The 27145-nt window shown below is 38.2% G+C and overlaps 1 protein-coding gene across 4 annotated transcripts in view; it reads right to left on the bottom strand.

The window, feature by feature from the left end:
• The window catches only part of NBEA (neurobeachin), a gene marked incomplete at both ends in the record, with an annotated part of 550746 nt that overhangs the window by 405463 nt on the left and 118138 nt on the right, over positions 1–27145 (bottom strand). For all 4 annotated transcript variants that reach the window (XM_084277996.1, XM_084277994.1, XM_084277997.1 and 1 more), the window contains 4 exons: positions 1945–2091; positions 8189–8308; positions 16045–16171; positions 22672–22793. In XM_084277996.1, the coding sequence (XP_084134122.1) occupies positions 1945–2091; positions 8189–8308; positions 16045–16171; positions 22672–22793 (516 nt within the window). The remainder of the gene's footprint in view (positions 1–1944; positions 2092–8188; positions 8309–16044; positions 16172–22671; positions 22794–27145) is intronic.

Below are 27145 nucleotides of genomic sequence, written 5' to 3'. Positions count from 1 at the left end.
TACTACTTTTATTAGTAAGAAGTATGTTACATTTCTTTTGTATGTTAAAAAACACCCAAACAACCCAGTATTAAGTTTGGAATAAAGTACCCCTTGTTTGCACAGGTGAGTCACTTCTCTTGACTCACTGAACAGTTTCAATTTCAAGGCAGGTTCTAACCATTGACTATCAGCAATACACTTCTACTTGTAACCTTGACACATATTTGGCTAATCATACCACATACACACTATACTAGATATTTTCATGTCTCACTGTCATTCAAGTATTATCTGTCATCAAATGATTTAGAGTGATCATGTTCAGAGCAGCAAATTATTATAATTAGAATCTAAATGTTGATCTTTACTTATTATTTCAAGTTTTTATTTTTGAAGTATATATGATATATACTAAAAAAAATGAACGTCTTCAGACGCTTCTGTAAATTTCACAAGTCAGAAAAAGATAATGTGGGATTAATTAATGGTAGAAATTCAATAGTGTTTAGCTGGGGTTAGACTAATTTTCATGTCTTTTACACTAAGCAGTTTCTGCAAAGTTGTTTTTCTTGGTGACATAATACTATATATATAAAATACATACATATATATATGTGTATGTGTATATATATAAAATAGCATATATAGTATATATTTTTATATATATTTTATTTTTATATATATAGTATTCTATATAAATAGTAGACTATATATAGTATACATAATATATATAGTATATGTTTTTATATATATTATATATTTTATATATATAGTATTCTATATAAATAGTATACTATTAATAGTATACATAATTCTATATATGTATACATAGCACTATACTATGTGCTGGGGTTTGACTGGGGGGATAGAGATAATGTTCTTCAAAGAAGCTATGAAGCTGTGCTTTGGATAGATGTGTTAGTGCACAGGGATAGATTTGTTACTGCTCAGCAGTGCTTCCACAGAGCCAAGGTCTTTTCTGCTTCTCACACTATCCCACCAGCAAGTGGCCTGGGCGTGCACAAGAGGTTGGGAGGGGACACAGCTGGGACACCAACAGACCCAAGGATACTCCATACCATATGATGTCATCACATAGATGCTCATCACATAGAGCTGAGGGAGGAGAAGGAAGGGTGGGGGGAATATTCAGGGTGATGGCATTTGTCTTCTCATGTAACAGTTATACATGGATGGAGCTTTTCTGAAGATGGTTGAACAGCTGGGAAGTGAGGAATTAATTCCTTATCTTGCTTTGCTAGTGTAACACAGCTTTTCCTTTTACCCTTTAAACTGCTTTTATCTCAATCCACAAATTTTCTCACTTGTTGGCCTTCCAATTCTCTCCTCCATCCCACTGGGGAAGAGAGCAATTAAGTGGCTGCATGGGGTTTAGTTGCAGACTGGGGTTAAACCATGACATACACACAGCCATTCCAAGACATAAGTGATTGTTCATACTACAGATTCAAGTTTACACATGCACCATTGATTTGTTCCCTCTGTCTCCTAAATGTCACTGGCAAAGCATGAGTAAAAAGCTCAACTTTTACTTTAGCAGAACTCTTTGAAACAGTGCATTTGAAAATAATTGGTTTGTTATGCCTTGTTAAATCTGCCTTAACTCAGGCTTTAAACAAAAACAGTAGTAAAGAAAGTTATTCCCCTGGTATTCAGTAAACCAAATACAACATTGTTCTCATCTCATTATGACACTAAATCCTAAAATTCACATACAAACACGTTTCAGCTATCCTTTAAAGAAATGACTTGCATCTTTCAAAAAAAGCTGGTGGAAATTAAGTTTAGTCAGGACACTTGAAATATTCTTCTTTTGCTGAAAGCAAACACACAGTTCTACATGATCCTAAAAAGAATATCTACATGAGCACATATTTTCCAACTATATATAATCTCAATTATTTTCTTTTTAATTGAAGATTTTTAAAGTACAGTTATTACCTTATATCCAGGTCCTAATTGATGTATTGCAAAAATCTGTGCTGGGTTGAGTGCTTCAGTGAATACATACACTGCTCCAAGCTGGCCACAGAACACTCTGTTAGCATCAGCAGTCTCCGAAGACCCAAGGAAACATTTATCGTAGCTCTGTAACAGGAAGAGGGAATGTTAATGTCCTGCAAACTATACAATGAAATAATATTCATATACAGCTACTGAATCCATAAAGTAAAAGAAATCATTCATTTAATATTTGATTTCCTGTAGGGAAAAGCTTCATTTTGATTACAGGAGCATGATTTTTTTGCAGGTCAGTATTACAGCGCTGTTATGACTGGCTGCTAAGAATTGGCTTTTTATTAATGGTTCAACATAAGCCAGAGAAAAGTAGAACAGTACATTCAAGTACCTTCCCTATTGCCTTCTAGGAAATATGAAAGCCTTGAAGTTCCTTGTAATTATAAGCAGAACTCCCACTGCTAACACAAGAAATGTGCTGAAACGCACTCTTCTTTCACTATTGTGCTAACAGAACTGAACATCTCCAGCAGAAAAAAGCCAAACATGAATTTGTCTAGTTTGCAACTGGTGCTCAGTCTTCCTCTATGACCACAGACTATATAATGTTTGGGTTTGACCTTAAGCTCATATTCCATCTTCTTCCACAGTTACAGGAGTTATTTTCCACTCCTCCTTCCACTAACTATCCCTCTGCACAAGGACCTTTCACATTTCTCTATCTGTCCATTTCCTATTATTTCAGAGTTAAAGTTGAGTTTTTGTGACTCTTTTTTAACTATTTTTTTCAAGAATTTGGTTAAGTATTTCAAAGAAAAAAGGCTTCCAGATGAAACAAAGTTGAGAATGTAACTGTCTAGAATAAAGATTGGGGGAACTGGAAAGCAAGACACAGCAGAAGAGGACAACAACAGGAAGCCCAAAATTCTTTGCAAGGCTATCCTCTGCTTTCTCAAATTACATGTACTTTATTTAATGGAAACAAGGATCATGCCTTACTTTCCACAGAATTACAGAATCAAGAGGTTGGAAAAGATCTTTGAGATCACTGAGTCCAACTGTACCTGTCGTCTACTAAACCATATCCCTAAGCACCCATCTACCCATCTTCTAAATACAAACAGGGATGGTGACTCAGTCACGTCCCTGGGCAGCCTGTTCCAATGCCTGATAACCCTTCCAGTGAAGAATTTTCTCCTAATGTCTTATCTGAGGTGACTGACAGAACTGCTTCTATTTTATTTAAATAAAACCCAAAACTCTCAGGACTTATGGACCTTGTTACTGAAAGACATAACTTTATCCTTAATATTCTTGATGTTTATAAGCCATCTTTCAAATGCAATCCAAGTGTTACTGATGTCATCAACCTACTGGCTTCTCATCATTTACGTCAACTTTTAAAATCCTTCTACAGTTTCCTTATCCTACAATAAAAAAGCAAAGTTTTGTGAAAACTTTCCAGTTCATCAGCAGAACAGCCTTCACAGGCTGGAGAGATGGGCCCATGAAAAACACATGAAGCTGAACAAGGCCAAGTGCAAGGTCCTGCATGTGGATCATCACTGTCCCAAGCACAACTACAGGCTGGGGGGAGAATGGATTGAGAGCAGGAGAAGGATTTAGGGGGGTGCTGATTGATGACAAGCTCAACATGAGCCAACAGCGTGTGCTAGCAGCTCAGAAGGCCAACCATGTCCTGGGCTGCATCAAGAACAGCGTGGCCAGCAGGTCAAGGGAGGTGGTTCTGCCCCTGTGCTCTGGTGAGACTCCACCTGGAGTACTGTGTCCAGCTCTGGGGTCCCCAGTACAGGACAGGTCCCGTCCCTGGAGGTGTTCAAGGCCAGATTGGATGGGGCCCTGGGCAACCTTGTGTAGCTCCAGGCCTGGAGGTTGGTGTCCCTGCCTGTGGCAGGGGGGTTGGAGCTCTATGATCCTTGGGGTCCCTTCCAACCCAGACCATTCTATGATTCTATGATTCTATGATTCTATGATTCTATGAAGATGTAGAGCTGTTGGAGTGAGTCCAGAGGAGTTGACTGGGGGCTGGAGCACATCTCCTATGAAGAACAGCTGAGAGAGTTGGGCTTGTTCAGCTTGGAGAAGAAATGGTTCCAGGGAGACCTAATTACAGCCTCCCAATACTGAAAGGGCTCCTACAGAAAAGATGGAGAGGGACTGTTGATTAGGGAATGTAGTGACAGGACAAGAGGAAGTGGTTTTAAGCTCAAAGAGGGTAGGTTTAGATTACATATAAAGAAAAAATCTTTACTATGAGGGTGGTGAGGCACTGGAATAGGCTGCCCAGAGAGGCTGTGGAAGCCCCATCCCTGGCAGTGTTCCAGGCCAGGTTGGATGGGGCTTTGGGCAACCTAGTTTACTGTTAGGTGTTCCCACCCATGGCTGGGGGGTTGGGACTAGATTATCTTTGAAGGTCCCTTCCAACCCAAATCATTCTGTGATTCAATGATTCTATCGTTTTATGACATCATCAAGTTTATCTTTGTTCACCTACCTGAACAAGAATTGTCCACCAAACCTCAAGATCTCTATGTTCTACACCTTGAAGAGTTTTATGCTTCTCTCACATTACTTCCCATTACTGGGAAAAATTCCTAATCTAGCAGTTGTAACAGCCACTTTCAATTTAGCTTCCATCTCAAAGTGTATTTGATCTCTTATAAATGATTAACTTCATATGGCACATGGAGCTGATTATGACTACCAACCAGCTAGGAGTTGCACTCATTTGATTAAGTTGTAGCTTGTCTGTATTCCACTTGATCTTTTTGTCATAATCTCTAGCTATATTTACTCCTTGCAATATAAACTCAATGACTTTAGAGTGTCTTCTCCATTTTCATTCACATCCATATCTTCATGCTAACCTTCAGGCTGAACATTGTTCAACATTTTAAATACATGGAGGTCTCCTCAATAAAATGAAATATCTTGAAGAAGGTTTGGCTTGCACAAGGTAGAGTTGTGCACAGGTGACACATTTTGCAAATCCCTTGACAAGAAAATGTCTATTAAGAAAACATACAGTTGTGAACAACACATCTTGAAGCCTTCCTGACTGATTCATATAATATCCTACATCTTGCTGCTCATCTTACAGAAACAATTAAGAACTTTGTGACTTCCTGTCTGTGTATAATCAAGAATGAATTATAAGAAATACAAGAAAAAATATTAAAAATTAGGGAAAAAAAGTATTTTTAAACTTTTTAAACATTTTGCCATCTACATCTTTACTTCACTGTCTTCCAGGGTACAAATGAAAACTGTAGACTGAAGTTTTCCTTGGTTCATGTTTGGATACAAGAAATCAATGTCAAGATATTGAAAATAATGTCATAATAACCTAAGAGAATTGTCATATGAGACCAATCTGGGAAAAGATAAAATAAAACAAATTCACAGTCTCCACCAAGACAAAATCCAGGCTTAAAAAAAAATTAAAATCAACTCTGTGCTTTAATCTTAGATTCAATAATGCAAATCTAATGAATGTTTTATTAAAGAAATTACTTCATCATAATGTATTTTGTTCACTGGTAGTTTTGACACAATGAGCAACTGAAAAATCTTGTCTTCATTATATTTAGTGCTTTGAACACTACCTCAAAATTGTCTTACAATGTTCTTGTATAAGAAAAGACTGAGAAAAAGTAAGATGCCCTCAGTCAATGACATGCAACTCCTGTCCCTTTCTCAGTTTTCACAACCTGTACTGTTAATTCTATCAGTATAATCTGCACAGACAGTTATGCATATTATATGACATGAAGAAAGGAGAATGATAGGCTGAGTTGCATAACTTCTTTTCCCCCAAAGCAATTATTGTAAGGTATTTTCTTGTCAACTTGCAGGAGACTAAATTTATACCAGGTGGAAGTCTATGAAAGTTGAATTTAACAAACAGGCTGGACAATTTCTCAAGACTTTTCAAGGGAATATTTTAACAACTCAACTTTATATGAAACAGGAAAAGTTCTAAAGCAGCTAAAACAAGAGCTTCTCCTCCTAGCTATGATATAATAGACCTGAGGAGCCTTCATATTCACTCCCCTATTTTCCTCTTTATGCTTTTTACACAGTTACTTTCACACACCTTTCCTTCATTTCTCCCACTTTCCAGTCTGTTTTCTACTTCTGACACAACAGATTTTTGTTATTAAAAATAGGAAATGGCAACTAGTGTCTTTCCTAACTCAGTCTATTCTCCAGCAGACAAAGTAAAACCTTAGCAGAAACTTAAAACATCTAAAGCTTGGTAAACCAATCCCACTGTAAGAAAAGATTGTACTTCTGTTACATGAGAAGTAGAAAGAAAACTGTGAAGAAAAACATTAATAGAAGGAGCAGCTCTTCCTGCTAAGCATCTATCATTAAGGATTACAGATCCCCACACTGTATAACCAGTAATTCAACCCATATCCTCGGAGACCTCAGCTGGCTTTTCAATCATCACATTCTCAAATACCACAAAAATGTTTATATTACCAAGGAGAAACCACGTGCTACAAAACCTGAAAGGCTTGCTTGCCTTTTCTTGCAAGTAGAAATGCTAACAAGAAAATACAAAGTGATGAGCAGAACCTTTAGCAAGCAGATCCCTCCTGCCTTAATTAAGATGCAGTATTTAAACTCTCCCTTTCAAATCCAACTTTGCCTCTACAATTTAGCAAAGGACAGTTAACTTCCTTAACTACCAAAGAGCTTTCTTATCCTGTAGAGAAGGTCAGAAACAACTGAGAATTATAAATAACAAAAGTGTAGCAAGCTGATGAATCAAGCCCCTCTGAAAGTCCAGCACAGCTTCAGCTGAAGGCAAAGCACAAGAGACTCACTGCCTGCCTCCCCCATCAGAAACTTTGGGGCAGGAAGAGTGACTATTTTCTGCCTCATTAGGTGTGGACCAAAATAGGAGGTACAAAAAGAGAGCACTAAAAATAATCTGTAACATATAGATTTCATTTAAAGAACTGAAATATAAAAAATATTAAGACAGATGCATTTCCTGTAAGAACATACTGTAAATTTGAACTCAGACCAATTAACAGATATAGGTGTATTTACAGGAGTACATGCAATGTTCTCCAGGTAAAAATGGCTGGTTTCTGCTTGTGGGACAAGCAGATGGATGATCACTGTGTCTTTGCTCTGAGGTGATTATTGCTATGCAACTGTACATCTCAGTATCTTTTAAGAGGTTTGGATGGCCATAAAAGAGGACACCTCTCTGTAAAAGTTTACTACCCAAGAAAATTGCTCAGGGATGTAATTTTGTAGCAGTCAATTTGGACTTGCTAACAATATTAATGAAATCTTAATACCTTAAAATTTAGCACAGTGTTTTTACTGTTGGTCAACTCGCTACTTACGAATGTCAAGTTGAACAATTAAAGGCAAAATATACTTATTATTGGGAAACAGATTGAAGACTCCAGGCTTTCCTAAATACTAGAAATCTCTTGACACCCCTCCATGCTCCTGTTTTCCAGATTCTACTTTTTGTCTCTGTGTCTATCTTGTTTGTTCAAAACCGTAAACTCTACACAGAAGATATGACCTCTTACTATATCAACACAGTGCTAAAAGCAATCAGAGTTCAGGCTACTCAGTTCAGCTGCAATTAAAAAAACAACTTAAAATTTAATGTTCAATAAAACAAAAAGCAGAGGAGTCTTTTAGCCATCAACAAATATTTACTCTTGAATCCAACAGAATACTTAACTTCATAGAAAACTGAGAACTTGTGTACACATGGGCAGTGTGCATAGTTAATTGGCAGAATAAATTAGATTTTCTTAAGGAGTTTTCTCAAGTTAATCTGTAAAATCTGTACCTCTACCATATTTTCCTATGGAAAAAGCTAAGTATTAGTCCATTGTTAGCAGTATCCTCTATATGGTATCACAGATGAAAAATATTACCTAGAAGAGTCTTTATAAACAAAATCTCTGAAAAGATCATTAAAGCAGTTATGCAAAATACAGCTCCCCCAAATTCCCAATATTAGAATATATAAATATATAAAATCAATAATATTATATTTTATTAAGTATATATCTATGGAAGATATCCATTTCTAGAGTAGTTTTTAAAAGAGAGAAAATTGACAAAGATCTAGAGAAAATACACATAGCACCTTTTTTTCCTTTTTCAATTTCATTTAAAATGGAAATTTATGAGAAAAGAAGCAAGAATAAAGTCTTACATCATTGGTGTTAACATGCCAAGCCATGTCACCATAGGATACCAGCTGACCGTTCACGTAACACCGGATTTCACTGTTTCTCCATCGATTATAGATGTGCACGATGCTTATCATGTACCACTGGAAAGATAGGGAAAATCGGTATATTGTGATGGGTTTTATACCATAAAACATGAAGTTAAGAAGTGACATTAAAAATATGTAACCAGTCTGTCAAGTTTTACAAACAGAGGTATCCTTGAAAACTCAGAAAATTAAAAGTGAAGTCAGTGGAACTTCAAGAGCAGGCAGTAGAACCATGCCCCAAGGTAATGATGCACCTCCCTGCACCCCTTTCATGGGATTAGTGCACACATACAACTAAAAAGTTGAATACACTTCCATTCCCATACACTAGAGGCTGTAACACAAAACACAATGGGGTTTCTGATGGGAAATCCAGCTCTAAATTCACTTACCTTTGCACAATTTCCTATCACATGTCTCTGCCTTTTCCCCATAGCTCTCTGACAGAAATTATTAAATAAAAGGGAAAAAAAATTCACAACAGCAAATTCTGCCAGCCCAGTTTAAGATGTCGTTATGATTGCTTTTCTTCCTCTAATCTTTACCATTCCACCAATTTTTTGGACAACTATCGTATCATTCAAAATGCATTATGTAATCAAACAGAGAAAGTGTCACAGTAAAATGCTTTCAAGTGCAGCTATGATGACCTTTCAAATAATCTGTTCAACAGGAATCATTTATGTCCATTGTGAGCAAGTTCAGGAAGAAAACCTTGCCTTTCCTTTAAAACTGAACCTTTAAACTCATCTAAGACTAGGAGTGGAAATTTAAACTTTAAAATCTGCAAATGAACTCATATTTAACTACAGCAGGTGTCTGAATTATTTCAGTATCTATACAAACCAGACATCCTCCAGAAAGTCACAGAGGTGATGAAGTGATTGAAGCCTCTGACACATGAGGAGAGGCTGAGATATGGGTCTGTGTAGGCAAGAGAAGAGACAGCTCAGGGGGAATCTTATCCATGTGTATAAATACTTGATGGGATGGGAAGTGAAAAGAGAAGTTGGAGGCAGAAACTTCTCGTTAGTTATCATAGAATCATAGGGGTTGGAAGGGACCTGGAGAGCTCATGGGGTCCAACCCCCCTGCCAAAGCAGCTCCCCAGCTCATATTGCACAGACAGGCATCCAGACAGGGCTGGAATCTCTCCAGAGATGGAGACTCCACCACCTCCCTGGGCAGCCTGTCCCAGGGCTCTGGCACCCTCACTGGGGAAAAGTTCTTCCCCATGTTGGTGTGGAACTCCCTGTGCTCCAACTTGCAGCCATTGCCCCTTGTCCTGTCTCCACAGACCACAGTGACAGTCCAAGAGGCAATGGGCACAAATAGAAACACAAGAATCTCCATTAAGAAGTACATTGGCAGTGAGCAGTAAGGATAGTCAAACACTAGCACAGGTGGCTCAGAGAAGCTGTGGATTCTCCTTGCTTGGAGATATTCAAAACCTGACTGGACAAACAAAGTGTCCATTCTTCATACAGGGGGTGAGAACAGACTGTCTCAATGCATCCTTTTCCAATCTCATTGATTCTATGAGAAAGTCAGCTCATCTGCCTTGAAAACACCAAGTTATATTTTTGTATTTTGGAGTAGGAATTTACCATTAACTTGTTTCCTTCTCTTGGTATCTGTTTCAACTATTATCTTTTAATTTTTATGTTCAGCTAAGCCTCGTTTTTTCAAAGCAGGGAACTTATGCATCCCTTAGAGCATTATTTTAATGTCACTTGGTAACTCTCCATGACCTAAGGTAAGTAGATAAAGAGCCTGCTCATAGAAAAACCTTCCTCTCTCTATCAGAGAAGATAAACCAAAAAATTATTCACATGTTGATTTTGAAATAAGACAGAGCACAGAATTACAAATAAGAAAAACATGAAGCAAAATCCATATTGACAATAATCATTGCAGTACACTTCAGATTGAGTAGTATTCTGTTACATAACTATAATATCTGTATATATTAGAATGCAAATATTTTTCAAAAACTGTTTCCAGGTCTTTAAAAATATTTTTTTCATTTTTCCTCCCTTAAAACCTACAATAGTACATCAGAGTGTTTCTCTTATTGCACACCACAGTAAACAGATTTATTGAGCAATACTAGATTAAGGACATACTGGTACAGCTTTGGCTTCTGAACTCACATGAGTTCACGATTCCAAGCAATTAAGAGCAAAGTACTTTTTGTAAGCTGCTCTCCTGCCCCCCAAAAACTCCCAAAACCAAATCACAGAATCACAGAATCGGAATCACAGAATCACAAGGTTGGAAGAGACCTTTGAAGATCATCGAGTCCAACCATTCCCATCCTGAGCTAAATCAGATCCCTAAGTACCTCAGCTACCCTTGTTTTGAACACATCCAGGGAAGGTGACTCAAGCCCCTCCCTGGGCAGCCTGTTCCAGGCCCTGACAACTCTGTCAGGAAAACATTTGTTTCTAATGTCCAATCTGTCCCTGCCCTGGCACAGCTTCATGCCATTGCCCCTTGTCCCATCTCCTGTCCCCTGGCTGAAGAGACCATCGCCCACCTCTCTACAACCTCCCTTCAGGTAGTTGTAGGTGGGGAGAAGGTCTCCCCTCAGCCTCCTCTTCTCCAGGCTAAACAGCCCCAGCTCCCTCAGCCGCTCCTCAGAGGATTTACTCTCCATCCACAACTCAACAAGCAAATGTTGTTCCCTGTTTTGTAGGCAGATTCTGTTTTAGAAATAAACACCCGCCAGAAAGTCACTAAGAATAATTCCAATCTAGATGCTCACCTGGTGACAATGCTAATCAGAAACTAAGTGCAAACTGCCTGACTAGACCTGAGCTTTAACCTACACTGCATTTCCAAAGCTTCTACACCAACATGAATCTCTTAGAAGAAAAATTCCCTTGTCCTTTTTCCTTCAAAGGTTAATTTACCAACAGTCTCCAATAAATGATGATGATTTTAAATGCTTTTCTCCCAAGAGCAACCCCAGCTGGAGTCCTGTGTCCAGGTCTGGGGCCCCAATACAAGAAAGATGTGGAACTGTTGGAGAGGGTTCAGAGGAGCCACAAGGATGATCAGAGGGCTGGAGCAGCTCCCCTACGAAGAGAGGCTGGGGGAGCTGGGCTTGTTCAGCCTGGAGAAGAGAAGGCTGCGGGGGGACCTCATTGCAGCCTTCCAGTCCCTGAAGGGAACATACAAACAGGAGGGGAATCTACTTTTTAAAAGGGTAGACACTGGCAGGACAAGGGGGATGGATTAAAACTAAAGGAAGGAAGGTTTAGATTAGATATTAGGGGGAAGTTTTTTACAGAGAGAGTGGTGAGGGGCTGGAACAGGCTGCCCAGAGAGGTGGTGGATGCCCCGTCCCTGGAGGTGTTCAAGGCCAGGTTGGATGGGGCCCTGGGCAGCCTTGTGTAGCTCCAGGCCTGGAGGTTGGTGTCCCTGCCTGTGGCAGGGGGGTTGGAGCTCTGTGATCCTTGGGGTCCCTTCCAACCCATGCCATTCTATGATTCTATGATTCCTTGTGATATCACTGTGCTAAGTTGTACCTTTTATAACTCTTTAATCTGATTTCCAGTTCTGATACTTTTGTAGCAGAAATCAACTGAAAACCATAAACCCCCCAAATTTTGTCCATGTTTCTTCTGCCTGTGACTTTTCTTTTGCAGAGCTCAAAGAGCATTTCTGACAACATGCTAGTTTGTAAAACCATCCCTGTGTCTAGCTTAAGTTTAACAGATGACACATTCATTTGGAAATAAACTTTTCATTACTTTTGTTGAAACACTGTCCACAGACCCTGTGAGGAACTGAAATGAGCAATGCTATCTTGGTAGAGCTTTGGCATCCATGTACATTTTTAGGAAACCCATACAAGCTACTTTTTATAATGTCTTCTCACACCCCATGTTTACCCCCAGTCCTGGCTTGTTTTAGTTCGAATCTTGTTTCTTCCCTGAAATGTTTTTGATTCTGTAGCACTGCTGATGTTGGAGCACCACCTACATCTGTTACTCTGACCCACAAGGTTTGAAGACTCGTGCACACACACATGCACATACACACAGAGTCTACCCCAGCTCATTATCATAGTTAATCCAGTAAAAAAATAAAATATCTCTTTTGCCTCCTTCACCTGAATTAACTACACTTACATTTTAAACTATAATTCCTTTTTAGCCAGGGAAGTATTCAAGTATTACACAAAGTGTAATAAAATGAGTAACAAATGTTATCAAGGCTATTTCCTAAAATAGAGGGTGACAAGCTCTACTGAGTGAAGTTCATAACATCTTCTCATCAACAGGAAAATAAAGGTTCTTCCAAGACTCCTGTATTCATATCCTTCCATCCCTTATTTTAACAAATATAAATTCTCTTATTACATGGTAGCATAACTTGTTTAAGGCTTCCAGAGGAATATAATGCCTAAAGTTCTCCAGGAACTCACATAGCACTTATCAACTGGCTCAGAAATGTGTTCTTATGCACAGTAAGAGTCCTTCAAATATTTCAAGAAAAGTGACAGGACTTCCAGTGCAATATTACACTGCTTTAGCCCTGATATGTTTATATAAGTGTTTTCTAATCCTTCTTTTCCATTTTTCTAGCTTCTAACCCATTTTGATGGTTAAGAAATCAAGCATGATAATATGTAATTCTAAATATCAGCAGTCTCTCTCTAAAATTTGTGTATTCTTTAATCAGCCGTTTGTTCGACAAAAATAAAGTTAAAAGTTTGGCAAATTTCATATTCAAATTACTTTAGAACTTGGGGGTGCCTACTTTAAGGTCCTGGCAACTAATTACTATCTCTTATATTTATTTCTATACCTCTTCTACTGACATTTCCATATGAGACGCTTCCTGTGACTCATCCTCATTGACTCGTCTTGCAGTAAACAATGATGCAATTAATTCATTTAGGTCTTTTGTTACTATATTTTTCAATAGCCCCTATTAAACCTTAGTCATCTAATTGCCCCTGTGGACTGGAAAAAAAAATTGAATTGTCTTATCTTTTTACATATAATTCACTGTAACTTATACTTTTCTAAGTATTCTTCATCTTAATGCAACTTCTACTTTCTGAATAACTTCTTTTTTACTTCCAGCAGTCCCCACTTTGCTATTTATCTGTCCTTGGGTACACCATGAGGAACTTTTAAACTGCTAATTGGATTTTTTTTTGACTAATGGTGCATTTGCTCTTAGCCTTTTGTAGCTTTGCATTTAAGTCATTTTTCTAGCACTATCCAACACCTCCATCTTTCAACTGCTGCTCTTCTTTTTTCCTTTCTTTTAAATATGCCTTCACTTCTTTAAAAATAAATCCATTTACAAATAGAAAATCCTGCATATCCAAGCCTGTTCTGCATTTTTGAAGAGAAAGTCATGCAAGAGTCAACCTCTGGGCTTTCTAAAAGTTTCATTGTTTTAAAATGAACTTATCTACCTGATTAGGTTAAGCCTTCAGCACAGGGCATCACTCCTCTATTGGCAAGACCTGCCTTCTGTCCCTCATAACTAGAAGTACCATTTGAAATAAGTACCCACTGCCCATCAACTCAACAAAACTTCTGACACATCAATTATGTCAATAACTTAATTTGAAATAAACAATTTCTGGTTTATTTCTTTGGATACGTAGGAGCAGGAATATTTCCACATCTCATTGTTTCCTATTACCTATGTCTCATTTATGGGAATGTCCTTTCCTGATGTTGTACAGGCATTCTGTTAATTTGTCCCCTGTTTCTGTATCCAGGGACAGTATTTCAGGGCTTTATTTCCACACAGTGACCCAAACCAAGTTGTATAATCTCACACACAATTTTTATCCACTTCAATTCTTTTTTTTTGGTCTTTTTTTAAATTTTGAAGGCAGAAATACAATTTTCTTTTAAGTTCATCTATCAGTCTCATTTTCCATAACATTTTCTCAAAAATGCACTAAGTCCATGCACCTCTGGTATAATATGAGCTTATTGTACTCAAAGACTCTTCAGAAAACAGCCTGTCAATTTTTTATACTAGAGAAATCTTTCAAGCTTAATCACCCAGGGCTAAGTCACAGTCCTACTCCTTAGCACAATACAGAGATAAGGCATCTCACACTAAGTATTTCCAAAATGTGGAACTTACTTCAGTCTATACTACAATTAGTAAAGGCGTTTTAGGATTAGAAACACACAGACAAGAGCTGTTTGCCCTCAACTAAATTGTTTTCCTTTTCATACTTTTACAAGTATTGCTGTTGAGGCTGCGACTCAAGGGAGTGAAAATTACTGGGGTTTACTAACACACAAAAATTTAACTTTGGAGTTCCAAAAAGAAATACAGACATGTTAAATACAACACTTCCAAAACCAATTTAGTTCTACTGAGAGATCAGTCTATGTTACTACACTCACATTTTCTGTTTGGGGGATATGATGACCAAATTTCTCCCTTTTTTTTATAAATAGTGGCTTTTATTATATTGTTAAATTACATTAATTAAACCCTAAAGTATCCACTTATCATGTCTTAAAAGTTTTAAATTAATAATTCATTTTATTCTCTGAATGGTGTCATATGACATAGTTAATGATGGGAAGAGCTTCTCATGAACATAGTATCTTTCTGATCTGCCTCCATAAGGTTTTTGATCAGTGGCTTGAATATATAATTTTACTGTGATTTAAGTAGAATAGCAGGAGCTAACATTTTCCAGGGATGGCATGAAGGAAATCAGTCAATAAAAAATATCAAAATAATACCTTGCTAAAATAGATCAATAAGTAAAGAAATGATCAGCTATATCCCAAAAGCTACTTATCAATAACATAATCCCAAAATTATCAATTTAATTTATTTCTAGTGTATCAGTAGCATTAGAAGTGCTACTCTAAAAATGAACAGTCATCAAAACTCTTTTCTAGCTATAAAAGTAAATAAAATGTGCAAAACAGAATTGATTCATTTTAGTACACTCAGCAGATATATGTTTATAAAGCTTTATATATCTCTGAGTAATATGGTAGAGACACTGCTATGTTTTTAAAAGAAACCCCACAAATTACCTCAAAGGCACATGACAGAATTAGAATCAGTGATTCTGAATCACAAATACATACTGAGAAAAAGAGTAGAACATAAAGCTGATGAGTGAACAATGGCATTCCCTCCCTAAGAGGCTAGTTTCTCAAAACAAAACAAGCAGTGAAATTCAATATACAAAATCTAAGGCCATAAAAAGAAAGAAATGAGCCTCACAGCAAAATACATACAAGGCTGTTATCAATGACAAACACATAATGTTCGCTGCACAGGAAAGTCAATGCTTCAGTCAACTAACTGAAATGTTGAAGCCAGCAGAATCATTGTTCTCCTAGGACTACTAGGCATACAATAGAAATGAACACTAATATGATCGAGAGAAATAATCAAGATTTACTATGGAAAATGAGAAATCCCAAAGCATCACTGACACAGAAGTTCAGAGCCTTCTATCTCCCAGCAACAGATAAGGCAACTCCAGCATCCCCAGCAAAACTGTTGCAGACATTGGGACCAACGTTACCAAGTACATGTTGAATGTACCATTCAGAACTAGAATGGCATCCTTTCAAAAATGAAAAATACCCCAAATTCTTCTCTAGCTGAAGGTAATTAAGCAGTATTTTTAAAATCAGGTTGACTTTATAGAAATGTTACTTTATCAATTACTACATGGGGTTTTTTTAATTGATTCTGGTCTGTAACTGATATAAAACTTTGCATGGCCATCAGAGAAGCTCCTTGGACATAAGAAGTTTGCTTACCTTGCGTGGCTGAAAGTCATATTTCACACAGTGCTGGAAACCTTTGCCTTTTGACTTCAGTGATGTAACTATTAAGCAATTGCCAACAAAATGAGCAGAATACCCAACACCTTTGCTAGTGCGGAAACTGAAAAGAAAAAAGGAATTGTTAATGAAACTGGGGAAAAGGGGTGCTATTGTATAATCAAACAAGGTCCAAAGACTACTTCAAATTGCCCTGAGAAAGAAAATAAATTAATATCTGGGATAGTGAACTCAATTTCATTTATATCCTCTCTCTCCCCACCATTTCTTTGGAGGGAGCTACCAACCTTCATCCCTAACTTGACTGCAGCCTCCATTCTAATTTGTTTTTTTTTCTCTTTACAAAAATCCAAGATGGTAAATATTGTATTCTTTGGGTTTTTCCCCCCCCCCTTCAGTTTCCTATTTTTCATTACTTAAAATAACACTTGATTTGAGTTGTAAAGAAAAATCCATCACAGAAATATTCTGAGATGTCTTGAAGTTTTCTGGGTGTGGGAGAATAATGTGGCTGGTATGACATCCAAGTTGGGATTCAAGGCAATTACTGTGCACAAGAATTATTTCTTTGTCAAGACTTACAATTTCATTAGGCAAATGATCTATGAAACTTTAGCAGTCTAAGTTGTGGATTCATTTTCATTTGCCAAATTGATAAAGGACTGTAACTTTAACAAAGGAAGTTTTAGTTTCAAGCTGTCCTGTGACAAACATCATGAAGACAAATAATGCAGAAAGTTCATGCACCAATCTGTTTATATTTGAAAAAAAAAGCATTGCAAAGAGAAAATCTGGACTTCTGAAAATATATTTTGCAAAAGCAACTGATGGAAATTAATGACATCACCCTGAGCATTTTTAAAAAGGTAAATCCATAGCTATGACACTTGTTCCTTCCTGAAAAGCTAAGTACAATGAAAAGAAATCTGTATCATGAATATGAGGCACACTTTATACAGTTTTTCTCTTTTTTTTTTTAAACTCATTAACAAGCAGGTTATAACCAGTGGCTGAAATAGAATAATTAGAATTCTTCTATTAAATGTGAAACAAACATAGTGATGAGACCAAACAGAACAGGAGCAGTAACATCTATAGGCAACTCTTCCCCACCCCTATGGGTCTTTGTGCAGAGATCCATACTTCCAGTCTTGATTTCAGTCCTCTTATGAGTTGTACCATACTATGCCTTATGAGCTTATGATTTGCTCTTTTGCTTTAGCAAGCTGTGAAGGTGCTTCAGCAGATTTATTTTCCCAAATAAAGGCTGTGTTTTCCTCATTCTTCTAATTGCCTGTATATGGGAGCTGCTTTGACAGGGGGGTTGGACCCGATGATCTCTGGAGATCCCTTCCAACCCCTATGATTCTATGATTCTATGTGGTACACAATCCTCTTTCCCCATCAGCTGCTGCACTGGAAAGAAGCATTATTCCCTGCCACAACCCTTTGTACAGGCTTCCACACAAAAAAGGGCACTTATTTTAATAAAGCTAAAGAATCCTCTCTAAATAAACCTAAGATGTAATCTATGAAGAGAAAAATTACATATTGTCCATCACCACTGACCTCAACAGTGAAGACAAGTTATAACATCGTCATTCTCCTTTGCCTTGTGAAGATTATTTTTAACAAGGATCATTTCAATGATCTGGCTTCCACAATGACTGGATAGGCAGCTATAGCCCCACAACAAAAGGGCCTGTTAACAGCCTCATGGGACAATATTACTCATACACCTATAAAACCTGCATACCCACACACACAAAAAACCTGCATGACCACAGTACTGAATTTAGTACAGGAACATGATGGTTTAAAACCTGAAAATACCTCTTCTACAATAAGAACAACTGAACGTGCTACGGGCTAGTGTGTGGCTTTGATTTCCCTCCTTGGGGCTTGAAGCCACCCAAAGAGCTTTTCCCCAGGTAGCTGCACCTCACACAATGTCAAATTTGTTTCTCAGCAACATGTGCCACTTCTACAAGTTAAAATAGTTTTGGATGACAGAGTTCCATTCTGAAGGAGACTGAAAAGAATCCACAGATTCACTGTGTTCTGACATAGGCTGTAGTGGTATTTGGTTAGAGATGTAAAATAAAATGTATTGTTTTTATAAATCACCAACCACAAATCATTGTAAATACCATCACATTTTCACCTGATAAAACATATAAAATGCCTCCTACTACTTAGAACAGGAGCAAATAAGTATTTTGTTGCACACTGATAATACACTTTAAAAAAAATAAAAAAAGGGTCTTGAAGAATCATAGAATCATAGAATGGTCTGGGTTGGAAGGGACCCCAAGGGTCTTAAGATGTGATTGTACTTATTATCTCACTCTGGTGTCACTGGGTGTGCAGTGTAATAAAGAGAGTTTTCTTTCCTTTCTTCTGTATTGAGTCTGTTTTGCCCATGACACTAACTGCAGAATGATCTCTCCCTGTCCTTATCTCAACTCCTAAGCCTCTTAATATACATTTTCTCCCCTGTCCAGCTGAAAAGGGGAGTGATAGAGGGACTTTAGTGGGTGTCTGGCCTCCAGCCAGGGTCAAACCACAACACTTAGCCAAGATTTTACTCATCCCTCAGCCCCCCACCCCAAATGAATTACCATTCTAATACAACAGTAGTTGAGAAACTGAGAACTCAAGGATGTTCTTTGTTAACCTCAACATTATAATACACAGGTTATGTTCATCTTAAAATTGTATTTCTTGCCAAAGCAGTGTAGGCTGGGACTGGTCTCTAGGATGCTGCACAGAAATTCTCTTACCAATTACCTAAACAGGGAGAACTTGTCACATCCAAAAAAGAAACGCAGCGAGATGACAAGAACAGTACTGTCAATACCCATATGGTTTTATGAGCCTTTAACTACCTCCCATAGCATCTGGTATACAATTTTACTACAGATAGTTCATAAAACCCTTATAGTTATGTTTCATTTCAGCCAGTTCCTCAAAGCAGCTAGTGGATGTTATTATACTCCAATAGGAGGTAAGCATTCTTCCATCCACTGGTGAAACTGTTTAGTGATTCCAGCTTCTTTAGCTTAAGATTTTATGAGCAATTTAACATATGATCACACACAGAGATTGAGAATATATTAATTAATTCTTGCCTGAAGAAAAAAAAAAAAGTATTTTATTTTCTACAAACTTAGGAATTATATTATGTGATTTTGCAACTGTTCCACATAATCTCCACTATTATTAGCTCTAGAGAAGGACTGGAATGTCTAGATGGCTTGCTTTGTGGTTTTTTTCCCCCTGCATCAATAAAAATAAAATTTAGAATGTGCTTCCAGAAGTTTTAGCCATTTTTCCATTAAATCATTGTGGAATCACGTGGATATTTTAAGGAAAAAAAAGCAGCAATTAAGATTATACAACCTGATTTCACCCCCTAATTGCTTTACAAAACACAATTCAAAAGAAAGCATCTCTTAAACAAAACAAAACCCCAACAAAAACACAGAACAAAAAACCTCACCAAAAAATCCCCAGCAAAAAAAAAAGCAATCTTAATATATGGATTTATTTTATCTAATTCCAGGTCTTATTTAGAAGTAATACCACCTCATCTCCTTTTTTAGTGGAAACAAGAATAGAGATTTAAAGGATGGAAACCTCCCAGTTTCACACATTTAGCATTAGCCCTAAATTTGCACTGTCTTTATGACAACAAGCCTACACCTCATTTTTCAAGAAGCATTTCCAATTACCTATTAAACTGTGACGATGATGATGATTCTACTGTGTCATCTTATTGTGATGAAGTGACGACAGCATTTCACTGTCTACCCACTAGATCTCAGATTAAGCAACCTATGAATGTTAGATTTTTTTGCATGAGTTCTGAAAAGATGTCAAGAGCAGCCTTAATTCCATCACTTTGGGGGTTTTTATTTTTGTTTTGGTTTTTTTCTTGGAGAATTTCATTATAAATTGTGTTTTCCAGGGCACAGCTCACTCCAGAACATTCTCTAAAAAGTCCAGATTTTTACCATGATCTCAAAAGAAGTAGCAATTCCTAACATGCTATTCCAGTAACACTTTTGAAAAGATTTCAAGAAGTGATCACATCCCCTCTACTCTCTTTTCTGTTTGTTCAGACTACACTTGACAAGATCCACATTAGCTCTTCCAGGTAGTGATGAAAAAGCTGTTAATGGTCAGTCTGTTACCTACAATAATGCCTCTTTTGTAATTCCTGGTTTCTTACACAAAACTACTAATTCTGTAAGCATGGCAACCTTGATTCACTACTAGGTCCATAAGTTTGATTTGCCTACACTAAAATTTGTGCTACAAAATTCTGAATCTTACCATTTGAACCTGATTGTTCTCCAGAAAGGCTTTCTGCTTATTGCTATTGGTCATCCATGCAAATGTCAAAGTATTCTAAGTTTCTTCAATGTTTGTCACACTTATTTTACTTCACTTCACAGAATCACAAGGTTGGAAAAGACCTTTGAAGATCATCAAGTCCAACCATTCCCATCCTAAGCTAAACCAGATCCCTAAGTACCTCAGCTACCCTTTTTTTGAACACATCCAGGGAAGGTGACTCAACCCCCTCCCTGGGAAGCCTGTTCCAGGCCCTGACAACTCTGTCAGGAAAACATTTGTTTCTAATGTCCAATCTGTCCCTGCCCTGGCACAGCTTCATGCCATTGCCCCTTGTCCCATCTCCTGTCCCCTGGCTGAAGAGACCATCGCCCACCTCTCTACAACCTCCCTTCAGGTAGTTGTAGGTGGGGAGAAGGTCTCCCCTCAGCCTCCTCTTCTCCAGGCTCAACACCCCCAGCTCCCTCAGCTGCTCCTCAGAGGATTTGCCCTCCAGCCCCTTCCCCAGCCTGGTTGCCCTTCTCTGCACTCGCTCCAGGACCTCAATGTCCTTCTGATGCTGAGGAGCCCAGAACTGGACACAGTACTCAAGGTGCAGCCTCACCAATGCCCAGTCCAGGGGCACAATTACCTCCCTAGACCTACTGGCCACACTGATTTTGATACAAGCCAAGATGCCATTGGCCTTCTTGGCTGCCTGGGCACACTGCTGGCTCCTATTCAGCCTGCAGTCACCCAACACCCCCAGGTCCTTCTGAGTGCCTGACACCTAATGCCAATGCTGCTTCTACATTGTATTGGAAGCTGAAGAAAGCATTCAACACTCAGGTTAAAAGTGCTACACTACTAACCATGAGAGAAGTAGCACACATCATTGGTTCTGCAACTCTGGAGTGTGATTTCCCTGTTCTGAGCCTGTAACAAATTCTCAAATCAAATGTACCACCTAAAGGTGCCAATTCTGAAACGTCAATTCTGGCTGAGAAACAAATGATCATGTTAAATTCCTGTATGCATGTTCAGTGCTGTAATTGCATTTGACAATCTGGAAAAATAAAGAAAATATAGATCATACCAATAAACACAGCGATAGCCAACAGCTTGAATAAAATCTCCATGATCAAATAACTTTGGCACTTAAGAGAAAATGGACACATGGAAAAGGATCATCCCAGATGGTAATTTGGAGAAAATATACTACATTTTTTTTCAGCTTAAATCCAAAATTATTTTTAATCAGATATTTGTTTTGTAAAAGATACAAATTATTTTGGTTTTCCAAGTAAGACACATCTATGAGTCCTCTTCTCAGCTGACTATTAAAAACTTCCACTTTTTTAGACTACCTGGCATGACTACAAAGTAGGAATCATTCTTTTTCATTGCTTCCCTTCTTGTGCTACTCCTATTTTCCTGAGCTGATAAAACTTTACAGATCTTATGTCCAGTCCTCATCTGTCTGCACAGCTGATACACAGCCTTCAGGAATATGAGATACCATGGGTGTGCCAAATAGCAAATACATGAAGAATGCACAAGTTCTCGTGACAGAAGGTTCCTTATCTTCTTCATTCCTTTTTTTCTTCAGCTAAAGAACCATACTTGATGAGATATATAATTAATCTCTGAAGTGAACATTTTTTTTCATGATTGAACAAGAGAATAAACATTTTTACTATTATAGTATCATTTCTAGACATCAGAGGGCTTTATTAATGATGTAACTATTATATCTGGTTTTATCACAACAGCAAACCTAAGTAAAGTAAAATTGCCTCTCCAGCAATGACTGTATTATGAAATACAGCTCCCATTTTTGGGAGCAGGTGATCAATGAGCCATTTTTATATTCACAGACATACTTTCTATTACCTCTAGCTAATGTGCAAACAGTGCTCTGCGAGTACAGCAGATTTGTTTTATAGGACTGGAATCTGCTGAGAATCTTAAACACCAAACAGAAAATACAAAAACATTCCCAGTTTACAGCTGTAAGAAATAATGTATTTTAAAATTCCTGAAGAAACCACCACACTACATTTTATGGTTTATCCACATGCATTTATAAGCTGCAAAGGAAAAAGAACAGAAGACTTTGTAAGGGTTTTTCCACAGTAAGTGGCCATTAAAATCTGCAGATGTTTGGGTGGAAAAACACACTTCAGAAACTAAAAACAATGAGAAAGATTAACTGTTATTAGGAAGGCAAAACAAACTGTTAACTGAGCGTTATATGTTACTTACCAATAGAGATAGGGTTTATCCTTATCTACATTGATATTGTTTAGTGGATCCATACGAAACCAGGTGTTAAGAGTAAACCCATTTTGATAAGGCCACTTAGCAATAGGAGGCAATGCAATTGCCTGGAAGGGAAAAAAAATAAAGAAAAAGGAAAAAAAAAACAGGAAAAAGAGGAATCAGCAGGTCAAAAAATGAATTTTTTACGAGGTATTGTTAAACAAAATGCCTTTATGAAATTACGTCTTTCCAGACATGCAGATCTGGTTTAAACTTTAAATATTAAATAAGAATATTTTTTAAGCCCCCCTTAAAATAGTGCTTTTGAATAAATGCATCAGTTTGCCATCTATTTTAAAATCCTGTAATTTTTAACTAGATAAATTCTACGAATAAAGGACATGAAATTAAGTTTGTGAGCAGGCAATATTAAGAGGACCCAAAATAGAAATTACTTCTGCAGAAATTAATCTATAAATTCAGCTTGAAGTAAGTATTCATCTCATCAAAACACTTAAACACTAAGGTCAAATTAATCTCAACAGATGGTACAACAGAGATTCACTGTTAAAATTACAGTATAATAAAGGTTATTCTCTGAGATTTAAGAGCAGGGTTTTCTTTTCCAATGAACACTTAGTAAATGGTCAGTAAGACTGAACCTTTTATCTCCTTCTCAGGTTTAAGACATTAGCAGTAAGGCATGGCCTGCAAAGAATTTTGATTTTTCAATATTTTATTATTATTGGCTGACTGATGAAGATGTTTCACAGAGCTCCTTCTCCCTGGGCAAGGCTCCTAATACCTGAGCTAACTCCTAAGTAAGGCACTTTTTAGGGAGGAATTGGACAAGATGAATTTCTGAGGTCACTTGCAAAGTCATTTTTTTTCTGATACCACTAAAAGATAAAACATTTTCCCCCTTGGTATGGTAACTATATAGAATAATGAAGCTTTTTTTTTTATAAATTAAGAAATTAAATGTTTGTAGTAAGTTAGAAATTACTGCAGTTATCACTCGTAACAAGAAATTCTTCATCCCTCAGGCAATATATAGAATATCTTACACAACAGAAGTGTAATACCATTAAAGGAGTCTTTAATACTATTTCTTGAAATAAGTTCTATATGAATACAAACCAGAAGAAAAGAACTTTCTCAATAACAGTGTTATTTGTAAGTATATTTAATTTCTATTTTTTCAGTTTCAGGAAGATAATTTAAACTCTTACTACAGTTTAAAATAATAAAGACTAGTTAATCAATCCTTGCACTGAAGGTATTGTGTTCTTATCAAAGCTACCAGTGATACTGACTGAGCACTGGCACAGGTTGCCCAGAGAGCCTGTAAAGTCTCCATCCTTGAAGATGCTCAGAAGTCATCTGGACACAGTCCTGGGCTGCCTGCTCTAAGTGGCTTGGCCTGCAGAGATCCCTTCCAACCTCAACCCTTCTGTGATACTTGTGAGTCACAGTTGGAAATAATACTTTTTCAGGAGTGCTCAAATCTAATACTGTCATGATTCATACCAAAGACTACACAGAATTGTAGCAACCCCATGCATTGCTTAAAATAAGAACAGACATGAGTATTTGGGCAATAGAGGCAGAATAACCACACGAAGATTCTATGCCAATGTAGTAAAGTTTGTTAAAAAAGGTTCAGATTGGGACTGACTTTTCATTATTTTTATATACCAGGTAATTCCTGGAAGAGTTTTAAGAGCTGGGAAATAGGTAATTAAGAATTATAGGGAACTCACAGTAAATTTTACAGTTAGATACAGAAATGTGCTCAGATTATGCTGGTAGCTGACTGGACAAAAGAAATAACACCAATTCTGCTACTGGCATGGTACCAAGTGCTCAGTATAAAACATTTCAAGGAACTCCTTTGGGATATCACTCCTGCCTCTTGAGAGGCAGTTTCCTGCCTGAAACAAAAATTGCTGCTGGATAACAAGCAGGACCACCACCTTGGAATACCACCACCACCACCACAAGGTGTCCTTGAGATGGAGTGACTAATGAGCTACTTCCACAGACTGGCAGAGATGTAACAGGGTCCTGGGAAGAACCTTTCAGTTGGGACAGTGAAGTGGATCTCATCAGCAGGCTGGTTCCTTCATACTACCCCTGAAGTCTTGGTGATGAGAGCATGTATCCAACTTCAGAGAGGGCCAATCCCAGGTAAACATTTTGCAGTTCCTCTGTCTGATGTCATCACTGTGCAGAGCACCCAAAAACCTGAACTCAGTGCTGCTACACCAGGTCCTACCCATTCTCTTTCTTCTAATGCAGCACGTCATTGCTTGTGTCATTTGAGAAGGAATTGCCCTTGGTCCACTTCAGGGGATGATGACCCCTCTACAGAATGTCATTCCCACATGCACTTCACAGGAAAGAAGTAAGAAACCAGATGAGGTTCAACAAAAGCAAGTGGAGAGTCTGGCACCTGGGGAGGAATAACTGCTGGAATCAGGACAGGCTGGGGGATGAGCTGCTGGAGAAGAGCTCAGTGGAGAAGGACCTGGGGGTCCTGGGTGATGACAGGTTGGCCATGAGCCAGCAGTGTGCCCTGGGGGCTGAGAGAGACAATGGGATCCTGGGGGGCATCCGGAGGAGTGTGGCCAGCAGGTCACAGGAGGGGATCCTCCCCCTCTACTCTGCCCTGGTCAGGCCCCACCTGGAGTATTGTGTCCAGTTCTGGGCTCCCTGGGATAAAAAGGACAGGGATCTCCTGGAGAGAGTCCAAAGAAGGGCCACGAAGATGATTAGGGGCCTGGAGCATCTCCCCTGTGAGGAAAGGCTGAGTGAGCTGGGACTGTTCAGCCTTGAGAAGAGAAGACTAAGGGGGGCCCTAATTAAAGTTTATAATTATCTGAAGCAGGGGATGCAGGGGGAATCAGCCAGCCCCTTTTCAGTGTCTGTGGAGACAGGACAAGGGGCAATGGCTGCAAGTTGGAGCACAGGAAGTTCCACACCAACATGGGGAAGAACTTTTCCCCAGTGAGGGTGGCAGAGCCCTGGGACAGGCTGCCCAGGGAGGTGGTGGAGTCTCCATCTCTGGAGAGATTCCAGCCCCGTCTGGACGCCTGTCTGTGCAATATGAGCTGGGGAGCTGCTTTGGCAGGGGGGTTGGACCCCATGAGCTCTCCAGGTGCCTTCCAACCCCTACCATTCTATGAAATGTAAATTTGAAACTCATTTTTTCTTGATTTACAGGTGCACAGCCAATGGTGGGTGGTATGTGAAACAAGATCCTAACCAAGAAAAGAGAAATGCCTATTGTGCAGTTCGATCAAGAAACTTTATGCCTCTGTAAAACTCTCAGTACTGAGAACTTAATTTTAAATGTGATTCCCAATAATTGATGTATCCCTTTGGACAGGAAGGAATAGTTGAAATTCTTCCCCTGCAAAACTTTTTCTTGAAGCTCTAATACAAAATTAAAGAGAGACATTTCATCTGGGTTTGCCTCTGAAGCCCAGGAATGTCAAAGCAGTATGTGTCATTGCAGGCATTCATATTCTGCAACAGCTGTCTTGCTGTTGCATGTACTTTTAGGAGAGGTTAACTGTGCTTTTAATTTAGCAGCAGCAAATGAAACTCTCTCTTTCAAAACTCAGTAATTAATTCCTTACACAATCCGCCCTGTGCATTTTGCTGACACATCTGTTTGTGCAGCTGAAATCAAACAAGATCAGGGAAGTGATCTAGCCAAAAATAACTCAGGTAAAAAACAGTGATTTTCAGCCAGTTTATTTCCCTGATGCAATCTACCACATCAACAGCTGCATTCACAAAGAAGAGGAGGTGATGGTTTATGCAGGAAGAAAAAGATCAGTGCTACTGGGGAAACGCAAGTAGAACAGCCCAAAAGAAGCTCCTTCCAACCCTTCCTGCACTGGCATGAAAAGGCAGGAATCCCAAGATTATTTCCCCTTAAACCAATTCACCATGGGCATAGACTATTCAAAACCAAAATGGAACTGAAGCTCAAATCTGGATTTCTCATTTTTTAAGTATTTGCACTTCCTGCTTTAAGGATCCTATTGATGAATCTCTACACAATATTCACATTTATTTGGAGGTTTTTCTGAGCAGACATGCAGTGAATGGAAGAGAGAATATCTGTTTGAGAGAGTTTAGAAAGGAATATAATTTCACCATCTTAAGTTATCTCAAAAAGTAAAACCAAAAGATGACTCCATTGACATCACTGCCTTGAGGGAAAGGAAAGAGCTGATGGAGTTCAGACAAAAAAGAAGAAGATATAACAAATTTTCTCACTGTAAACTGATGAAATGCACAAGCTCATTCCTACACGTTCCTCAAGCCTCTGCTTTAAATAATATCAATTACACCATCCAAATAAAATCATACTGTTCTTTGGCATTTTCAGTTTTCACTTTTACAATCATTTCCCCCCTACACAAATCTGCTGTTTGACATTCCACCCTCCCAAGTGCAAGTT

The sequence above is a fragment of the Gallinula chloropus genome, assembly GCF_964237585.1.
Source record: "Gallinula chloropus genome assembly, chromosome: 1".
Lineage (NCBI taxonomy): Eukaryota > Metazoa > Chordata > Aves > Gruiformes > Rallidae > Gallinula > Gallinula chloropus.
Note: the sequence above shows the minus strand (reverse complement) of the source record. Positions and strands in the feature narration are given on the sequence as shown.